The 21,131-nt window shown below is 35.4% G+C and overlaps 1 protein-coding gene across 6 annotated transcripts in view; it reads left to right on the forward strand.

The window, feature by feature from the left end:
- FASN1 (Fatty acid synthase 1) overlaps nucleotides 1–4,465 on the forward strand; it is a 194,310-nt gene extending 189,845 nt beyond the window's left edge. For all 6 annotated transcript variants that reach the window (XM_017609742.1, XM_017609743.1, XM_017609745.1 and 3 more), the window contains 3 exons: nucleotides 1,345–3,860; nucleotides 3,930–4,025; nucleotides 4,084–4,465. In XM_017609742.1, coding sequence (XP_017465231.1) covers nucleotides 1,345–3,860; nucleotides 3,930–4,025; nucleotides 4,084–4,341 — 2,870 coding nt within the window. In that variant the 3' untranslated portion in view covers nucleotides 4,342–4,465. The remainder of the gene's footprint in view (nucleotides 1–1,344; nucleotides 3,861–3,929; nucleotides 4,026–4,083) is intronic.
- The last annotated feature ends 16,666 nt before the right edge of the window (nucleotides 4,466–21,131 follow it).

Genomic DNA, 21,131 nt, shown 5'->3' on the forward strand with positions numbered 1-21,131 from the left:
TGAGCTGTATGAGCTTTACAACGATATGGACATAGTGCAGCGAATTAAAATACAGCGGCTCCGCTGGCTTGGTCATGTCGTTCGAATGGACACCGACGCTCCAGCTCTGAAAGTATTCAACTCGGAACCCGCTGGTGGTAGCAGAGGAAGAGGGAGGCCCCCACTGCGATGGAAAGATCAGGTGAAGAATGACTTGGCTTCACTTGGCGTTTCCAATTGGCGTCAGTTGGCACAGAGGAGAAACGACTGGCGTGCTTTGCTGAACTCGGCCAAAATCGCTTAGGCGGTTACAGCGCCAAAAAAAGAAGAAGAAGAGTCCACTTTTTAAGCTAGTCAATAGTTTTAAGCAATTTTTAATATATTGTGGTTTAAATTTTAGTCCAAAAAGCTCGTGGTTTAAAAATCAAACCAAAATGATTTAATTCTAGTTTCTAGGTTTCATTTATTTAGAAAATTTGGTTTAAAATCTAAACCGAAATAGAAAACGTTTGCACACAGCGAAATGTGGTGTTGATTCAAACTTAACATATGAAAGCACATTTACATGCGTGGCTGTAGCTGAGTGTGCAAAGATGCTGATAGAATTGGTTGCTACCAAGGCTGTCCGGGTTCAATCCCCATCAGACGCAGCATGAAATTTAAGATTTTTTATTTGTTGTTCTTGATTATGACAATGTTTGGATCTAAAATTAAAATTTTTTTTTAAACTTGGAAGGTTTGTATTTGAAATTGAATTTAGTTTGGTCATACATATATGTAGTCCAAAAAGTTTAAAATTTAAACCGAAGTTTTTAACCGTGTAGTGGAAGAGGTCGCAAAAAAGAAGCAAATCAATCTTCCTAGAGCAGAGAACGCGAAAAGCTAAAAAAAGCTGGCTATGTAAAAGTTACTGCTTCAAAACTTGCAATATTAAATTTTTAAATATAAAATTTGCAAATCAACAATACCGCAATTTAATTTTTTAATGGTATTAGGCTATTATTTATCCAAATTTTCAGGTAATAAACAAGATACAGTTCGGATGTTACTTGTTGTCGTAGACGTTTTTTTTTTCAATTTATGGCTTACTTTTTTAAAATCACATAACGCTGTTTGCAAGTGGACTACTCATATATTCATTAAAAGATAATTTGGCGTCCGTCTGAAATAAAAAAATTTTAAATCAGAAGGATAAAATAATATTGTGTTATTAATTCAAAAGTAAATAATTGTAGTTCAATGACGAAGGGGGGATCTATCCCCCCAAATCTCGCCCCCCTGGCTACGCCACTGATACTGACTTACATATGCGTATACATACATACTTTAATTCTTAATTATTACGTTTCTCTTATTAACATTCAGGTGATCTTGCGTCTCTAAAATGGATCGAAGCATCACCATCTCAAAATGTCAGAAATGATGACTTAGAATTGTGTACAGTTTATTATGCTCCTATAAACTTCAGAGATGTTATGTTGTCATCTGGTAAATTATCAGCTGATGCTCTTCCTGGCGATTTGGCACAACAAGATTGTGTGCTTGGTCTTGAATTCTCTGGGCGTGACTCCTCTGGCAGACGCGTTATGGCTATGGTACCTGCTAAATCATTGGCTACAACCTGTCTGACTAGCAAGTATATGATGTGGGAAATCCCATCGAATTGGACAATGGAAGAAGCATCTACTGTGCCTTGCGTATATTCCACGGTTTACTATGCACTAATTGTACGAGGAGAAATGAAGAAGGGAGAGAAGATCTTGATTCATGCTGGTTCGGGAGGAGTTGGCCAAGCAGCCATTTCAGTTGCCTTGCATCACGGCCTGACTGTATTTACTACTGTTGGAAGTAAGGAGAAACGCGACTTCTTAAAACAACGATTCCCACAGCTGCAAGACCGATTCATTGGAAACTCACGTGATACGTCTTTTGAACAATTGGTCATGTCCGAAACACAAGGAAAGGGTGTTGACTTAGTGCTTAATTCGCTCTCAGAAGAAAAATTACAAGCTTCTGTCCGTTGTTTGGGCATTAATGGACGCTTCTTGGAGATTGGAAAGTACGATTTAAGCAACAACAGTCCTCTTGGTATGTCGGTATTCTTGAAAAACACATCCTTTCATGGAATTCTTCTGGACAGTGTCATGGAAGGAGAAGAGGAAATGCAAAAACGAGTTGTTCATTTAGTTGCTGATGGCATTAAAAACGGTGCAGTGATTCCACTTCCCACATCTGTGTTTAATGAATTCCAAATTGAACAGGCTTTCCGCTTTATGGCATCCGGAAAGCATATCGGTAAAGTTGTCATTAAGGTTCGTGATGAAGAACCTGGAAACCTACATAAACCTACATCGCGTTTAGTAAACGCGATTCCACGTACATATATGCACTCAGAAAAGAGTTATATACTTGTAGGAGGCTTAGGCGGTTTCGGCTTGGAACTTGCACATTGGATGGTGTTACGCGGAGCGCGTTACATTATTCTTACATCAAGATCGGGCATTAAAACTGGATACCAGACGCTTATGGTCCGCCGTTGGGAGGAGCGTGGTGTAAAGATAGTTGTGGATACAAATGACGTTACTACTTCTGAAGGGTGTAAGAAATTACTGCAAAATGCAAATAAATTGGCATTAGTTGGGGGAATATTTAACTTGGCTGCAGTATTACGCGATGCCTTAATTGAAGACCAGACCATTCAAGACTATCAGACTGTTTGTAAACCAAAAGTCGATGGCACAAAATTCCTTGATATGCACTCTCGTACACTTTGCCCTGAATTGGACTACTTTGTGTGTTTTTCGAGTGTTTCGTGCGGCCGCGGTAACGTTGGCCAATCCAATTACGGATTGGCGAACTCTGCCATGGAGCGCATCTGCGAACTACGTCGAGTCAGTGGATTACCCGGCCTTGCTATTCAGTGGGGTGCCATTGGAGATACGGGTCTTGTACTTGAAGGATTAGGTGATAACGACACTGTAATTGGTGGCACACTACCCCAACGCATGAGTTCATGTCTTCAAACGATTGACCTGTTCTTACAACAACCACACCCCGTTCTGGCATCGATGGTTGTAGCTGAAAAACGAAGCAGCGATCCATCTGGTGGCGTGAGTTTAGTGGCAGCCATAGCTAATATTTTGGGACTGAGAGACGTGAAAAACGTGCAAGACGGCGCTTCCTTGGCTGACCTCGGTATGGATTCATTGATGAGTTCCGAAATTAAACAAACATTGGAGCGCTGTTTTGATATAGTTATGTCGCCGCAAGAAATACGCGCTCTTACTTTTGGCCAGCTGAAACAACTGGATGGCGCTTCTGCTGATAGACCCGCATCAGTACCCAGCTCTCCTGCAACACGCACTCCTACTCCAATTGGTGATGGAACACAAGTGGTTTTTGTAACTGAGCTAATGCCTTCAGAAGCTATTGTCCGTTTGAAATCTGCGGCACCAGCAGACTCAAAGAAACGGCCGATTTTCTTCGTTTCACCAATTGAAGGCTTCGTGGATGCCTTGAAAGAAGTTGCGGAGCGTTTAGATTGCCCGGTGTTTGGACTACAATGTACAGCTGACGCTGATCTTGATTCTATTGAGGGTTTGGCCAAATTCTACATTAAACATGTAAGAAAAATTCAACCTAAAGGTCCATATGCTATTGCTGGGTATTCATTTGGTGCCACGGTTGCCTTCGCAATGGCAGTAGAACTGGAACAAAACAAAGATGCAGCACAATTAGTTTTGTTAGATGGTGCGCCGAAATATGTCAACTGGTACACAAAAGCCTTCAAAAAGCGTTACAACACTTCTGATGATAAGGATCAGAACCAAGCATTTGCTTTGGCGTACTTTGGCGTTGTAGCTGCTAATACAGGTTTCAATGTTAGTATCAAACCGAAATAACTCAAAGTAAACAATGAGTTGTGATTATTTAAATGTTTTTCAATTTAGGTGGCAAAACTGTTGGTAGATATTCCAACATTTGAAGGCAAAGTGGAAAAATGTGCGGATATAGTTGCTGCAGCATTGGATAAGCCTATTGAATTGGTAAATAGTATGCATTTCATTATGAGTAACCGATTATAATTTTAACTTTTAACTATAGGTCAAATCGGCTGCTGCATCATTCTACTATAAACTGGCTGCATCTGACAATTACTTTGTCACACATAATTTGCAGTGTGACGTTACGTTGATAAAGCCAACGGAAAATTACTCTAAACTAGAGGTGGATTACGGCTTAAACGAAGTATGCAATGGAAAAGTCGACGTCCTCATCGTTGAAGGAAATCATCGCACGATCTTGTTGGATGATGAGCCTCTCCAAACTATTGTGGCTTCACTGAATCGTTTACAAAATTAATCTTTTATTAGAAGTTTAACCAAGACTTTCATGGATATTATCATATGCTTATTCTATCTTCTATAAATCATGCACCAGATGTTTTATTAATACGTAAGCATTCCCTTGAAAGTTGCTGGCATTTAAAAACCAAATAACTAAAATTAGTATAAAGAAGTCAGCTTTACTTATTAAAAATGAACGAGTTGTAAAGGCGGATTCACCGTTCGTGCCCGGATACGTTTTGTTGGTAATTTTACATCATCTTTTTCCACTCTGTTGTGTTGGACACTCTTTGTTCGAATCAAATTGAATTTAATTTTCTGTCCAAACGACCCACAGTGGTTCAAATAGAACAATGTGGACAAAATTATTTACCTGGATCTTCTGACTTACATGGCTGTAATTAATCACAATGTTTACATTTTGTGCAATAAAATTGTAATCGGAGCTTATCGTCTAATTATAAACATACATATATCTATTTAAGTACATTAGAATGCATCACTCCACATACAAAAAAATCGGTAGTATATTTCCATCGGAATTACAAAATCTATTATATTTTATGACTTCCACCAAAATATTTCGGAAAAATATTAAGATTTGCGTGAGCTGGATCGATTTGAAAATACCTCCAAAAATGGAGTTTTCTATGAAAAAAATATAGTTTCTTAAAAATTATTTTGAAAAAATGCTCTTAAATGACAAAATCGGTTATCTTTAACATATAGTACTCATAAAGCTGATTGTTCATATATGGAGCTTTATACTAAAAAAACTATCAATAATCAGCTGAATGGGAGCTATATGCTATAGTAAACCGATTTAGATGATTTTCAAAAATAGTCCTAATATTAAAAAAAAGTCATGTAAAAAATTTTAGAAATATAACTTTAGGGAGTTATTCAAAAAGAGTGAAAATTTTTAATTAATATTACCTCGGAAATTGGATCCAATCCGGCAAAATGGGGACGCCATTAAATTTAGAAAGTCCCAATTAAGTACGACCAACTATCAAAACCTTTGCTCAAGAAAAAAAGTTCAAGATCCCAGATATAAACTGCCATATTTAAAACTAGACTGGTGCTAGGTGGGGAAATACTACTTTCACACTAATAAATGCAATTAGTTGCAAAAGAAATTTGAAATTTAAGATTTTGACATTTCTTCTATACTAATAAATAGTGATGAATACAAGATAACAAAGAAAATAAATGGTACTTACCTTTGGCTTGCAAATCCATCACAAATATAAAGTAAACATACCTCTACAAAACAAAGACATGCAAGATACCACTAAGTCCACATCATAAAATTAAACAACACACGTAAGCGTTTTTCTGAAAAGAACAATTAATTACTTATCCTTGAATTAATTAATTAATTACTTATCCTAATAAATGCAATTAGTTGCAAAAGAAATTTGAAATTTAAGATTTTGACATTTCTTCTATACTAATAAATAGTGAAGAATACAAGATAACAAGGAAAATAAATAGTACTTACCTTTGGCTTACAAATCCATCACAAATATAAAGTAAACATACCTCTACAAAACAAAGGCATGCAAAATAGCACTAAGTCCACATCATAAAATTAAACAACACACGTAAGCGTTTTTTGAAAAGAACAATTACTTAATTACTTATCCTTGAAAAAAAATAATCATGCAAAAATTTTATTTAATTCACAATAAGAAAAATATTGCTTGCCATTTTTAATATATATAATACAAAAATGCAATGTCGACTTTTGCCCAGCTAGCTTGTTCGAATCACTGTGCGACCTGATGATTAAGGCAGCCGCTTTCTCTCTTTTATTTTATGTATTTGGAAGCGAATTACATGTACTATTTCTTCTCAAAATCATAGTTTCGTATGCATGCAACAATATCATCAGTTGTTTGCTTCAGAACAGAATAAATTGTGCCGAACTGAACGGTGAGAGCAATTAAAAAGATGCCCGGACACCAGCGGATAATCCGCTTTAAATGACAACGATATATACAAAAATTGTAAAATACTTATTGGCAACGTTTGTATAAGTAAAGGCGGGCCTCCATAGCACGCGTATCCACATGCGTCCGTTTGACATAGAAGTCAAAATTCATACAAATTTCTTATGTGTTCAAGTGCTGCCATGTAGGTGCTGCCTTAAATAAAAACGCACGCATACGTATACGCATGCTATGGAGGTCCGCCTTCAATCTATAGGTCTTAAATCTCAACTATACATTGTTATTTCGATATGCGTACTTTTGTCTTAGAAATTATCTAGAGTACTTTGGTTACTTTTGCATTTTGTTACAGTCGAATGGATAACATAGTTTTATAAATTTATATATATAAGTGCATACATTTCTCTATTCAAAAGCGCCTTTATCTAATTTTGTTAGTAAGATGAAATGTAATTTCGATCAAATCATTCCTTAAAGAAATACTAATTTCGTATAATAGAAATAATTTGGCCACAAATATAAATATTATTTATGTAATACATGCTTATAAAAAAAGAAAATTCCTTTCCGTTGAAAATAGAAATTACGAGCTAAACACAAGTTCTATGATAGTAACATAACTACATTGTTCTAGCATTTCAATGAAATTTGAGGAAATTGAATGTAAAGCGAATTAGGGTTTTAGAGTCACAAATAATTTATCCATTAATTAAGAGTTCTAGTGACACGTCAGAATGGCGCTACAAAATCGAAAACCAGTTATCCCATAAAGATATTGCGGATTATTTTTTTTTTTATCTTCTTAGTATAAAACTATATAATTTACTAGTTATTCCCCATTTAACTTAATTTATAAATATGAACGCTCGAATAAGGCTTCAAATCTGGTTATTTCTGAAATACTTATGTATGTAAATATTAAACATTTAAAATTTATGTACATACATATGTACAATGGATGTTCCCAAATGCCTTTGAAATTAAATTTACATTAAGAAAATGCTACCTATTTATGGCGAAAATAAAAATATGTAGGTATCTTGAGTTAAATAATGTTTTATTATTTTGTAGAGGTATTCGATTATTTCTGCATAAGGGCTGGGATAGGGATGTTCCGATACAAGTAAATACGAGTATGTACTCGATACTTTTGTTTCGATACCAAATACTTTTTTTACTCGAATCGTTGTTTCGATACCTACTTGGTATCGAAAGAAAAGTACTTGTATCGAATCGATTTGAGCAAGTGCCATATCTTGCCGGCTATATTTTTACTATGGAAAATAATTGCTTCGATTTTATGAAAAATAATTGCTTTACGCAATGGAACTGCGAAAACGTGTTGCTAATGAACAAATATATCGTCGTTTAAAGTACAAAACCGCGTATCGTCATTCTGCAAAACCGCGTAACTGACATTGGTTGCCAAAAATTGGATTTGCTCACACAAGCTCTTGTCTCAATCTGTATCCATTCGTCCTGAAATATACTAGCCAGAAATGCGATAGCTTTATAAAAATAGAGCCATTTTGAAATATGAGTGCTTTTACTCTCTAGAAAATAATTTATACAACTTCTCATACGTGGTTTTGCATTTTGCTGATACGCGGTTTTGCATTTTGTTGATACGCGGTTTTGCACTTTAACCGACGATATATATCTATACCTCTACTGCAAATATATTGAAAATATTTGAGATAGGGCGTTTTGAATCGGCAGCTGAGATAAGGCATTTTTGAACCGAATTCTGAAATAGGATGTTCTTTAAAAGTTTTCTGAAATAGGACGTTTCTCAATCCAATTCCGAATAAGGGCGCTTCTGAAAAGTTTTCTGAGACAGGGCGTTTTCGAATTGGCTGCCGAGATAGGTCGCTCTTCCCCTCAGGTGTCGCATAAGGTGCATCACAGATAACGCCTGAAAATTAGTTTCAGTTTGTTGCATATAAAAGGATGAAAAATTATCGATATAAGTAGGTATCGATAAATTCGGCTTACTCATATAAGTAGTATCGAAATAGCGATTTGAGTAAACCCAGTTGAGTAGGTATCGATACTTTCATGGTATCGGAACGTCCCTAGGCTGGGATGGCTTTTCACTGCCATGGAGTTTTTAAGTTTCGAAATTGTTTAGTCCTCTTTTTCGGTTTGTGTGCTAACACAAACGGTTTCGTCAAGTTGCAGAAAAACTCCAATTGAGGACGCTTCTATTGATTTCAATACCAACGGAAATCAGTTGCAAATCGAAAAATTATATGCCAGGGCCACACATAGGGACGAATCGAGAATCTAGAACGACAAAAATGTATAATCTTCGCACTCGTGGTCTCTGATTTCGAAAGTAATATCAAATTTTCAAAATTCAATTCAAAATTCAAATTATATAGAACTAATACTTTCGAAGATAATTGCAATTTTAGTAAAAAAATGTATTAATCAATGTATTTATTAAATTTTATTTTAAGAGCACATTGAATTTTGATGGACTTGGGCGAGCCTAAGATATTTACCAAAATTTGTCATCTTATCTGTCACACATATTGCTTTATAGCATAATGAACCATATTTTTTCTATTACCAATAAAAATTGAATGTATGTATATTAGGGTGCCCATCGAAAATGATTTTTTTTTTTTGGAAATTTCCAGACCCTACCCCCTAATTTTATTCGTTTTTATGAGAAATATTATTGTCTATTTTTATAGATTTTGTAGATTCATAAGTCTTTGAATGACTATTTTTGATTCGATTTCAAAGATCGAATATGATGATATGGTTTATAACAGCATATTGTAAGACTTGGATTGTTGGCATTTTTCATCGGGAAAACTAAAAAAAAAAATAATTTTTTCGTTTTTTTTTTAATTTTGACATCACTTATTGCCACAATTTCAAAATATGTAGTACTATCTAAAATTAAATCTTTTTACAAATAAACTGATATCTCATTTATTGCAATCGCGTAAAAATTGTCGAAGTTAGGCAACTTTTCTTAAATACGGCCTTGAATTTACATTCTTTATGTACCGGACTTTCAGATTTTTTGAGCAGTGTAGTTAAGGAATTCATAAATATTTATTCAAAATTGATATATATAATCGCTCTTGAGCAAATAAAGTGGGTTTTCAAGAAATTTTTGGAAAATGGGGTGGTACCGCCCACTTATATGATATATGTATGCGTTTCTCAAAAGCTACTTCACCGATCTCGACCAAATTTAATACACACATTCCGCTTAGCCCTTTTTAGCACCGTTTTGAATATTTTTAAAATCGGACAAAAAGCACGAGCTCCAGCTACGTAACGGTAATTTCAAAAAAAAACTCAAAGCTAGCTATTGTAATATCCCAGCGGACGATTTTCGGTACACGAATTCGTTGGGTTACGACCGAGAGGTTAAATTAATCTTGTCACGGTGGGTTAGGTCGGCGGGACCCATATATAAGCTAGCGAAACAGTGGCGTAGGTGGGTTCTTTGACCCTTTCACCGGATATCACCTCATATTACCGTATTACAGAGTCCCTAAAGTCCCTATTATTAGCACAACAATTTGTTGTTTAACAATTAATTGAACGGAACAGCATAAACAGCATAAGATCCTGACCTAATACAGCCGAACTACCGCACCGAAAAGGTCAAGGAGCATAAGAAAATTAAAAAGGGGGTATCTTACTTACCTTACGAGCACAAAAGATGGTGGGTTGCTCGCTCGTCTAAACCCTCCCAACCTGGTCTTCACATGTATGACCTTTTGAAGACCCCTACTACTAATTACGCTACCCTAACGACACATCTCACCAAGGAAACTAGATAATTTAGCTTTAATAATTCATAATAGATATTTTATACTATAATTTCATATGATACATAATAACAATTTCATGATAAACAATTTTTAATGACCGTTTCCCAAAACTTAGTAGGTAGAGTCGTTGAAAGTTATAATTGTTTATAGATCTTAACAGCATTTAAGACGAAAATTTAATCAATTAAGTAACAAAAATTTTACCATATTAGTTCCAAGTCTTATATTCTAACAAAATTTAACAAATTCAAATAGGTAATTATTAATTACAACTTATAGCAACTACGTTTACCCTGTAAATAATCGTAAACATTTTACTAAGCATACATTATATGTTGAGGAGGATTTCTGTGTTCATATTGGTTTGCTTTTGTGGTAATACATTTACTTTTCCTAACATGCAAAATTGAGTTAAATGGTTATTGTTTTTATGTATGTCTTTAAGTATTATATATGTATATCAAAAGTTTTTTTTTCATTCATTTTTATTCATTATTATCTTATGAAATTTAAAGAAATTAACATTAGCTTGTACATTAGTGAACATACAGTAAAATAGATACAATAAGATAATAGCTAATGGCGTTGAGTGTTCAAAATGAGAACAGTGATAACACCATTTACTGTTATAATTACAATCGAAGTATAGAGATGTAGAAATTTGGGGTGCAAAAAGAATATCATTTACCGGAGTTATAAAGGTTTAACATTGATGATAAATAAATTATTAAAATAAAAGTTTTTTTTTAAATTAATAGAAATAAAGTACATCGGTTCATTACATAGCAAGCAACTTACAAGTGAACTTGTTAAATCAAAATAAAAAGTAGTAAGAAAATATGTTGCAATGTTATTATGTTATTAAGTCGGAAGCCGATTATGTGATAGGCCGTAACAGAACTTGAATATCGTCATGGCTTAAACCAAGAAACCATAATTTCACCTGCTTCAGAAAAACGCTTATTCTACGAATTGTTTGTATATCATCGGGAAGTTTATTGAAAATCATACACGATACTATGGTATAGAAGTTTCGATACAGAGTTGTGCGTGAGGCAGGAACAGTGACGTTTGTATTAGAATTGCTTCTTAATATGAGTGAAGTGTATTTAGGACTTCGTAAGTAACCACTTCTAATAAAAAAAAATTTTAAAACTTTAAAGTAGTACAAGTGTCTTACAGGGAGAATATTTAGTCTCCTAAAGAGATTCATCGAGTGCGTTAAACGGCTAGCATTACAAATCCTACGTATAAGACACTTCTGCAAAGTTAAGAGTGGTTGAATTCTACTAGAATATGCACTGCCCCAGCAACTTATGCCATATTGAAGTTTAGACTGTATTAGTCCATAGTACATCATTTTTAGCACACTGCTTGCACATAGTTTCTGAAGGCGATAAAATGAGCCTTATGAGAAGCAAACCATTCTCTTAGGAGGCACACATCGTGATTTATGTCCACAAAAAGATTGAAAGCATTGTTTGATCTATAAGCGATTGCCAAGTCATCTGCAAATGCTGTGACTTTTCCTACAAAAGGCATTGAAAAAAGCGAGTTAATATAAATCAGAAATAAAATTGGTCCAAGGACTGACCCCTGCGGGACTCCCAAATCAATTTGTCTAGGTGCGCTTTGATTATTGTTTACTTTCACCTTTTGACTTCTTAAATTTAGATATGACTCAAACCAATCTAGAACTTTTCCACGGAAACCTGCTGAGTGCAATTTACATAAAAGAATATTATGGTCGACCATGTCAAAAGCTTTTGTTATATCAACAAAAAGACTAGCACAAGTCCCTTTTTCATCCATTGCTTTATAAATAAACGAGCAAAAGTTAAGAAGAGCATCTTCAGTAGATACTCCTGACCGGAATCCATATTGCAATGGACTGAAAAACTTTATTTTATCCAAATATTGCAAGACTCTGCATTTAACAGTCTTCTCAAAAACCTTAGAGATTGATGGCAAGAGAGAAATAGGTCTGTAGTTATTTTTATCTTTCTTATTCCCTTTCTTATGTAGTGGTATGACAATAGCACATTTTAAATCGGCTGGAAACACTCCTGTGACTATACTAAAATTGAATAAATGCTTTAAAATATCAACAACATATAAAGCAATGTTCTTTAAAGTACGGTTTGAGATACCATCATTTCCAGAAGAATCAGAATTTTTTAAAGAATTTATTAAACTTAAAATCTCTGACCCAGAAATTGGTTCAAAGAAGAAACTACAGCCGGGAGAAGTATTTACAGAGTAAATTAAGTGGTTGTTGCAAGTACAGCGCATATTATTATTCTTTGGAGCGGACTCTTTTCCAATTGTAACGAAAAAATCATTGAGATGATTGGCAACGTCTAAAGGGTGAGAAACAAGTTCGCCGCCGATATCTAAAAAGAAACGGATTAGTTTCGGCTTCCTTATTACGATTTAGAATGTCGTTGACCACATTCCATTCTTTGTTCACGTCACCCTTCGCAGCTAAAAATCTATTCTTATAAAAATGATCATGCCTGAAACGACATTCTTTATTAATATTGTATGTGAGGAGTTTCACACGCTTCCGTAGGCGAGTGTTTGTTGGGTGCTTGCGACATTTCACGCGTAATTTATTTTTAAGTTTAATTTTCTTAAGTAGATCACAATTGACCCAGGGCTTGAGAATGGTTTTCGAGTTTTTGGGAAAAGTAACAAAGCTAGATTCTGTCATGTGTGCTTGAAGCGTAGACAAAAATAAATTGTAGGCTTTACTCACGTCCTTTTCAGCATAAACACTTTCCCATTTTTCTAAACGAAGTGAATTATAAAGAGCGCTAAAATTTATTTTCTGTATGACTGGTGGACTGTTATTATTGAAATTGCGAACATTATTTAAACAACTAATTTTCAGTCCAATCATACAATGGTCAGAAATTCCAAGATCAAAGTTCAAACCCGCAGATGGGCTAAGTGTACTACTATCGAAGCGTCCATAAATATGGTCTATATTTGTTCCAGAAACTGGCCGGGTAATACTTTTAATAAAAGATGTCAAGCCATGACTTGCCAACAGTTCAAGATAGTTATCTACTGTAGCGTTAGCGCTTAATAAATCAATATTGAAATCTCCTAATNGTTGTTGCTTGTTGAAACGACTTTCTTCGCATTATATTACATTTCTCACACCGGTATTTATTATTTGTTGTTTTGAAGAATTCAATATCGGCAGATTTTAAATTCACACAATTGCAATGAAAAAAGTGTTTGCAATCGAAACAATCAATTTTATTGGGATTGTCGCGCCCAACTCTTTCGTTGCAAACAAGGCAATTCATTTTTTTTATGTTAAACTATTAAAAACCTTGCAGATAAAATTATTGAAAGTGAGCACCCCACGAACACTTCCTACTACTCCCCTCAACGATTAGTGAACGATTGAATTCGAATTGGTTTAGTTACCACAGAGAAAAAAACAAAATTTTCACAGCGTAACAGTGCCGAAAACTCTTCGAGCAAAAATGAAAGCGCGATGAATGAAAAAGAGATCGAAAAAAAAACCAAAGAAAATTTGCTCTGCAGCTTAACTCAGGGAATCTCTTTATACATACTTGCACACGTTATATATGTAGCGTTGCATGTGTTAAGCTGTTTGACAGGCAATAACATAGCGCGCCGCTGTTAAGTGATATGAGCTAACCGTGAGATTTTCGGTTGAGTACGCTTAACAGAGACTCGCTATGGTATAGTACAATAAAAGAAAATTTAAATGNCGTATAGTACAATAAAAGAAAGTTTAAATGTTAACTCACCAATGCCTTGACATCGGGACGATGTTGAAAGCGCTTCCAAATCGATGATACTCGTGCAAAATTCGGTTCTTGGTATGTTTATGTAACAAGTATTTTTAAATGATTTTTATTCTTTTTGAATACCCTATATATACTTAATTTATATTGACGTTAGCGTGAAGAACGTACGATTTGGAGGTATGACTTTTCGACACCGCTACCGTTAGTAGGAAAACTGTACTACCAAAAGCTTGCATTCGATTTTCTTAATTTAAACAAACTGACTTACGTACTATTTCATATGAACATTTTACACTTTGAAAAACTTTTAAATTTCGTTATGCTGTGAGCACTGTTTACGCCCTATGCAGCTTTTGTATAAATTTCTATGGAAACTAGAGCAATTTTTGCACGATTTCACCACTGTACTTTCCATATACCTTTACACTAATACTATATTTAACGTTTACGAGCCGAGTGGAAAAAGTTATATCCGATTTGGCTCAGTTGAGTAGGTTTTGAATATTTTCTACTTTTTGGCACTTTTCCTATTTTAAACCATGTAGTTTTTATTTTTACTTTTGGGTTGTCTTGTGAAAATTTGCCGCCGGGCGTTGGTAATGCTTTCGCGACGCTAAAACTATCACGTTACCGAGGTGAGACTCTCTCGAAGCCGATGCTTGTACTGAGCAGCGGTATGGGGATTCTGCCTGATGCGTGCCTGTTGCTCTGTATCGTATTTGTCCAAAGCGTGGGAGAGCCTTTAATGCTTCTTTTGAAGTCCCGTTTTGGTTTTGTGCAATGTTGTGACGGCTTCTAATGCTAATTAATTTGCCTTGGTAGTTGTCCAACTTTTCCAACAAAGTTGCAGTGCACAAAGCACTGAAAAATCAAGATTGGTGTGCACCTTCCAGGCAAATTATACTCACAACACCTACGTGTGTCAATGTGCGTTTTCTCAAGAAAAAAGCGAGCTCGTAGCAAGCGAAAATTTTTCGTCTTATCTGCTCCACGGATCGATGAGAAAAAAAAGGATATAAAGGTTTTAAGACTCGACCTAAGCTAATTTGACAAAACATTACTTCGGCCTGTCAAGTAATGATTTGCAATCGATATTTGTCCTTTTATCAATATAGGTAATTTTCGGGGTATGTTAATTAGAACGCACCTGCTAAGTTGCCAAAGTTTGTTGAATCTAGAAGGGAAATATTTTAATTGGAGAATTTGCAGAAATTCTAATTGGGGGCCAAAAATATTTTAGGTGAGATAATAATTAAAGTCTGCCACTCAAATTCATGAAAAAAAAATCATTAAGGCTTTATCAGCTCCATATATCGAAAAGGTGTAGGAAAAGGTCACTTTATAGCGCTCTTTAAATTTATTTTCTTCATATGAATAAGGCCATGAAAATATTCTGTTGGGAAAAATTTTATTTTGGAAAACGTCCATTACACTATATTTTAGGGAGAGGTTTTGTCCGATTTCAAAAATATTCAAGACGGAAGTTAAGGAGGCTAAGCAAAATGTGTATACCAAATTTGTTCGAGTTCGGTCAAATATTTTTCGAGATACACATATATGATATAATTGGGGGTGCAAGCCCTATTTTCCAAAAAGTTTTGGAAAAACCAATTTTTTGCTAAAGATCGATTGCATATATCAATTTTTAATAAATATTGATGAATTCCTTGGCTACACTGCTAAAAAAATCTGAAAGTCCGGTACATAAAGAATATAAATTCAGGGCCGTATTTAAGAAAAGTTGCCTAACTTCAACAATTTTTACGCGATTGCAATAAATGAGATATCATTTTATTTTAAAATAGATTTAATTTTACATAGTACTACATATTTTGAAATTGTGGTAATAAGTGATGTCAAAATTAAAAAAAAAAAGTTAAAAAAAATTATTTTTCTTTTAGTTTTTCCAATGAAAAATGCCAATAATCCAAGTCTGACAATAGACTGTTATATACCATTTTAAATGCCTATAGTCTATAAAAATAGGTAATAATATTTCTCATAAAAACGAATAAAATTATCTGAATAAAATTGTCTGAAAACGTCTTGAAATTTAAAAAAAAAGAATTTTTGATGGGCACCCTAACGTATATAAATGAAATCAAAAAATTAGAAAACGATTACCTATTTAAATACACAGTAGGGAGGCAAAAATATCGCAGCTAAACGGCTAAACACTTAATCTTAATTTTGATTTCTAGACAACGATATCGTTTCCAGAAAATCTGTATCACATCAAAAATTTAAAATATTTAATGTGGAAGCTTTATACAAAAATTCTAACTTTAACAGGAAGAAATAAAAAATAACACATTTTTTGTAATTGTTTCATATGCATTAAAGCTTTTCTTTTAAGAAAAAAATCAAGCTAGTAATGAAGAAAATCGGTGGGTAAAGATAAGAGTGCTCAATAGGCTAATGAAAATGTGACATAATTTTTTTGTGTGAAAATGAGCAGGAAAGACGTCATATAGACCCGTATTTGGGATTTTATCGTAAACGACAAAAGGTAAATTTTTTAGGAGAGGTTTTCTTAACTCTCTCTTAAACAGTATACAAATTTATTTGGATTTAAATGGACAACAACATTATTGAATGCTAGTTTTCAAATAGGATTATTTAACTTATTGTCTGTAGGTAAGGTGACCAACCGTCCTCCTTTAGGAAGGGCACTCCTCCTTTTTTAAGCCATATACTCCCTTGTAAAGTGCCCTCCTAAATGTCCTCCTTTTTGGCATTTTTCTTGTGATGTATTTGAAGTGTACATACGATGCACTATGTGAAGCTTTGTCAGGGTAGATGGTTGCCCTGAAACTCAGATGGTTGTTTAAAACGACAATATTATGAAATACGTGAGCCAAACAAGGACAATAGGGCAAAAACATGCCCTTTAATAGGGTTTAGTGTAACATCAAACACATTTTGCACCGGGGAAGTGCAACATTTTTTGGAAGAAACGAAATCACCGTAAATGTAAGCACCACTTACACTTACATATTTAATTTTTTTTATTTTGGTAAAGTAATTCTAATTTTTATAATCAATCAAAGTAATTAAAATAGCAATTTTGACTTTTTAGCTTATCCGCGCAAAAACAAGACATTCAAAAATCATGGCAAATAGTTAATGTAATATTGGAAAATGTATTAGGAGTTAAGAAAAATGTGTGCTCTTCATTGGAAATAAACTGTATAAACTTGAAATCTGTCACTCGTAATTATCAAATTGGTAATATTTTAAGTTCTTCTCCATTTTGCACTTTCTACTAAATTGTTGCTATTTGTTTATATAGGTATTAATTACATATCTTCTTCTTCTTTTTATTTGGCGCTGTAACCGCCTAGGCGATTTTGGCCGAGTTCAACAAAGCACGCCAGTCGGTTCTTTTCTGTGCCAGCTGACGCCAATTGGAAATGCCAAGTGAAGCCAAGTTGCTCTCCACTTGATCTTTCCAACCACCAGCGAGTTCCGAGTTGAATACTTTCAGAGCTGGAGCGTCGGAGTCCAATCGAACGACATGGTCAAGCCAGCGGAGCCGCTGTATTTTAATTCGTTGCACCATGTCTTTGTCAAGCTCATCGTTCCATCATCTGCGGTACTCGCCATCGCCAACGCGTAAAGGCCCGTAAATCTTGCTCAAAATCTTTCTCTCGAATACTCCAAGAGCCGCCTCATCGGATGTTGTCATTGTCCATGTTTCGGCGCCATACACCAACACGGGCATGATGAGTGACTTATATGTAGAGCGTGGTTTTCGTACGTCGAGAGAGGACTTTACTCCTGAATTGCCTACTCAGTCCAAAGTAGCACTTGTTGGCAAGAGTGATTCTGCGTTAGATTTCAATGCTGACATTATTATCGGTGTTAATGCTGGTTCCCAAGTAAACGAAATTCTCTACTTTCTCGAAATTGTAACTGTCAACAGTGACGTGGGTGCCAAGGCGCGAATGTGCTGACTGTTTGTTTGATGACAGGAGATACTTCGTCTTGTCCTCGTTTACCACCAGACCCATTCGCTTTGCTTCCCTATCCAACTTGGAAAAGGCAGAACAGACTTCGCGGTTTTTGTTACCGATGATGTCGATGTCATCGGCATAAGCCAGAAATTGCACGCTCTTGTAGTAAATTGTTCCTGAGCGGTTCAGTTCTGCAGCTCTTATTATCTTCTCCAACATCAGATTAAAGAAGTCACATGAAAGGGAGTCGCCCTGTCTGAAACCCCGTTTTGTGGCGAACGGCTCGGAGAGGTCTTTTCCAATTCTGACGGAGCTGGTGGTATTGCTCAACGTCATTTTACACAGCCGTATGAGTTTTGAGGGGATGCCAAATTCAGACATAGCGGCGTATAGGCAACTCCTTTTAGTGCTGTCAAAAGCGGCTTTAAAGTCGACAAATAGGTGGTGAGTGTCGATCCTTTTCTCGCGGGTCTTTTCCAAGATTTGGCGTATTGTGAATACCTGGTCTATGGTGGATTTGCCAGGTCTAAAGCCACACTGATAAGGCCCAATCGGTTCATTGACGGTGGGGTTCAGTCTTTCACACAATACGGTCGATAAGACCTTGTAACCTATGCTTAGAAGGCTGATACCGCGGTAGTTGGCGCGAACGGCGGGGTCACCTTTCTTGTGGATTGGGCAGAGCACACTTTACTAAATTGTTGTTATTTGTTTATATATTTATGTGCATATTAATTACACATTAAAGAATAAAAAAAGACCTTTTTACAGATGTGTGCCTTTGAAAATATTGAAAATACATACAACAAATATTGTCTGAAAACGTCTTTGCGTAAATGTCATAAAACTACCCTTTTTTGGTGGCACACTGACAGACAAAAACAGACTAAAAAATAACAGGTTGGCATCAAGCGCGGTCGTTAGATAACATTCTTCATAAAGTTCGTTGAAAATGCTAAAAAACATAAAATAACCCTGATGCACAAAAATGGCCTTAATAAAAGTTAAATGAAATTGAAACGGTTATTTTGCATCTGCTGATAACCTGTAACTAATCCACATTATTAAAATAGTTCAGTCACCCTTGAAAACTATATTTAATGAAGCAAAATAAATAACAGTGGTTTACAGCAAAGATGTTCTATAGATTCCACTACTCAATCCCTAAATAGAATTGCTCTGTGATTCCGAAAATCTAGATTTTTTTCTATGGATAACTTTTCGAGATATTTGCAATTTACCGCTATTCAGCTTAAAAAAAAGAGTGGTTTCACTTAATCACGTATATCTTACGAACCAATTAAATAATCCTAATACGAGATACGGAAACTGAAAGCTTATAAACCTTTCCACAAACTGAATAAACATTACTCTTCGAAAGCCCTGATATTTTCTGAGAAACTAATTAATCATTTCTGACACCTCTTGCTTTCAATGCAAAAACTTTACCTATGTACGTGGCGTATGAGTAAAACTCTTATCTGCTCATATTTCATACAAAAAATCCTTGCGCATTTTCATTTGACCAATCATTGCCTTCTTATTTATCCATAGATTTTCTTCATCGGTAGCTTAATTTTTTTCTAAAGGAACACAAGTGTAAAACATTTACACAGAAACTGTTATTTTTTAATTATATCCCTGTTAAAAACAAAAAATCTGAATGATTTTTTTTGTATAATATGTATTTATTTATTGACTCTTTCTTTCGAAACTAACAATAAGTTTTCAAATCTTAAAAACTACCACTAAATTTTGCATTTTTTTACATATATATTTATTGCAGTTGCTGCGTCTTTTACGGCTGTCGGAATGGACAAGATTCCGAACAGCAGATTCGCTGGATAACGTACTGGGCAAGCGGTCGAAAGGAAAAGTTCCAGAGCCGCACTGCGTTCGCTTCTCTGTATTTACTAGGGTGGGTCGATTCTGGACTTTTTTCGATTCGAGATTTCTAATAGTGCGGAAAAGTTGCCTAAGTACTTCCTGATTCCAATACAATGTTTCGTTTTGAGATCGGACAGCATCTTCAACCCCAACTTGAAATTTCGGAAATTTGCCTAAAATCGTGAAATTACCTACCTAGCGCCTGAAATACGCCTCTCATGGCAGAGTGTATAAAACAAAAGTTGTTTGTCGGGTCATTAGCTACTGAATATGATCATGGCCGTAGGACGAATCGTTCCCGAGATACGAGCGAAAAGGCGGCGCGCCGCAGCGCAAGGTGAAAATCGGCTTGCGGCCACACTTCTCCCTGAATGATTTCGCCGAGTGCTATCAGTTACATTCATTCCCCTGTGCCATACGACACGTTCGGACAGGTCACCTCACAAATATTCTTTCATCGAGTTCCTTCACTCTTGTCGTTGATTTTGCCGAGTGCTATCTCTTACATTCATTCCCCTGCGCCATACGACACGTTCGGACAGGTATCCACACAAATATTCTTTCATCGAGTTCCTTCACTCTTGTCGTTGATTTCGCCGAGAGCAATCACTTACATTCTCTCAACAGAACACAAAACTCAACATGTCTGTATCTAAATTTAAATTTAGACAGAATTGTCCTGTGTTTGGCATATATCCGTACGATCTCACTGAGTCCAAGCTACCCAGTTACCAGGATGTTCTTTTGCGTTATCAGTGTTAAAGATTTCGTATAGGGCGACAACTATGAACCTAGGAGTAAAAAGTTTTCAGAAATAGTTGCAAAAAAAAGGTTGCAAATATTTTCAAAAAGTCATCTATTCCGATAGTCTCACACACCAGAACTCTACAAATGCTCGCCACATACCATAAGAAATTTCTGACACTTAAACAAATGCCTTTAAGGAACCAAATAGGTTTGCCCTCTAAAAGAGAGGATTTTAACTCTTCTGCCGCAGAATTATTTGACATCGCTGCTTGTAAATGCATTTCTTTTTCTTCATGTAATTGTGCAAAGGAAAGGAAAGTTCCTATCATTGAACAACCATTTCTCTTGGACCAGAGAACCAAAAGAATTGGTCGCATTGGAAGAAAGAGAAACGAACGTAAAGAAAAGCTTTAAAAACGTCATTCAACATCAAAACTTACCAGAAAAGTATCATCTACAACATGTGACCATTCAGATCAACCAGACACTCACACAGACGACAACAATGTCGGTTCATCGCACATAGCTTCTTCCAAAAACGATGCTGAATGCCAAAGCAGGCATTCATAGGCTTATACGGAAATTGCAAAAACTCGGCTCTTCAAAACACATATTACTAACATTAATAGAAATACACCTGCGAAAAATGGGCCCGATATGTGGCCCA

This window comes from Rhagoletis zephyria, unplaced genomic scaffold (genome assembly GCF_001687245.7).
Source record: "Rhagoletis zephyria isolate East Lansing unplaced genomic scaffold, Rhagoletis_zephyria_1.1 Rzeph_scaffold_00251, whole genome shotgun sequence".
Lineage (NCBI taxonomy): Eukaryota > Metazoa > Arthropoda > Insecta > Diptera > Tephritidae > Rhagoletis > Rhagoletis zephyria.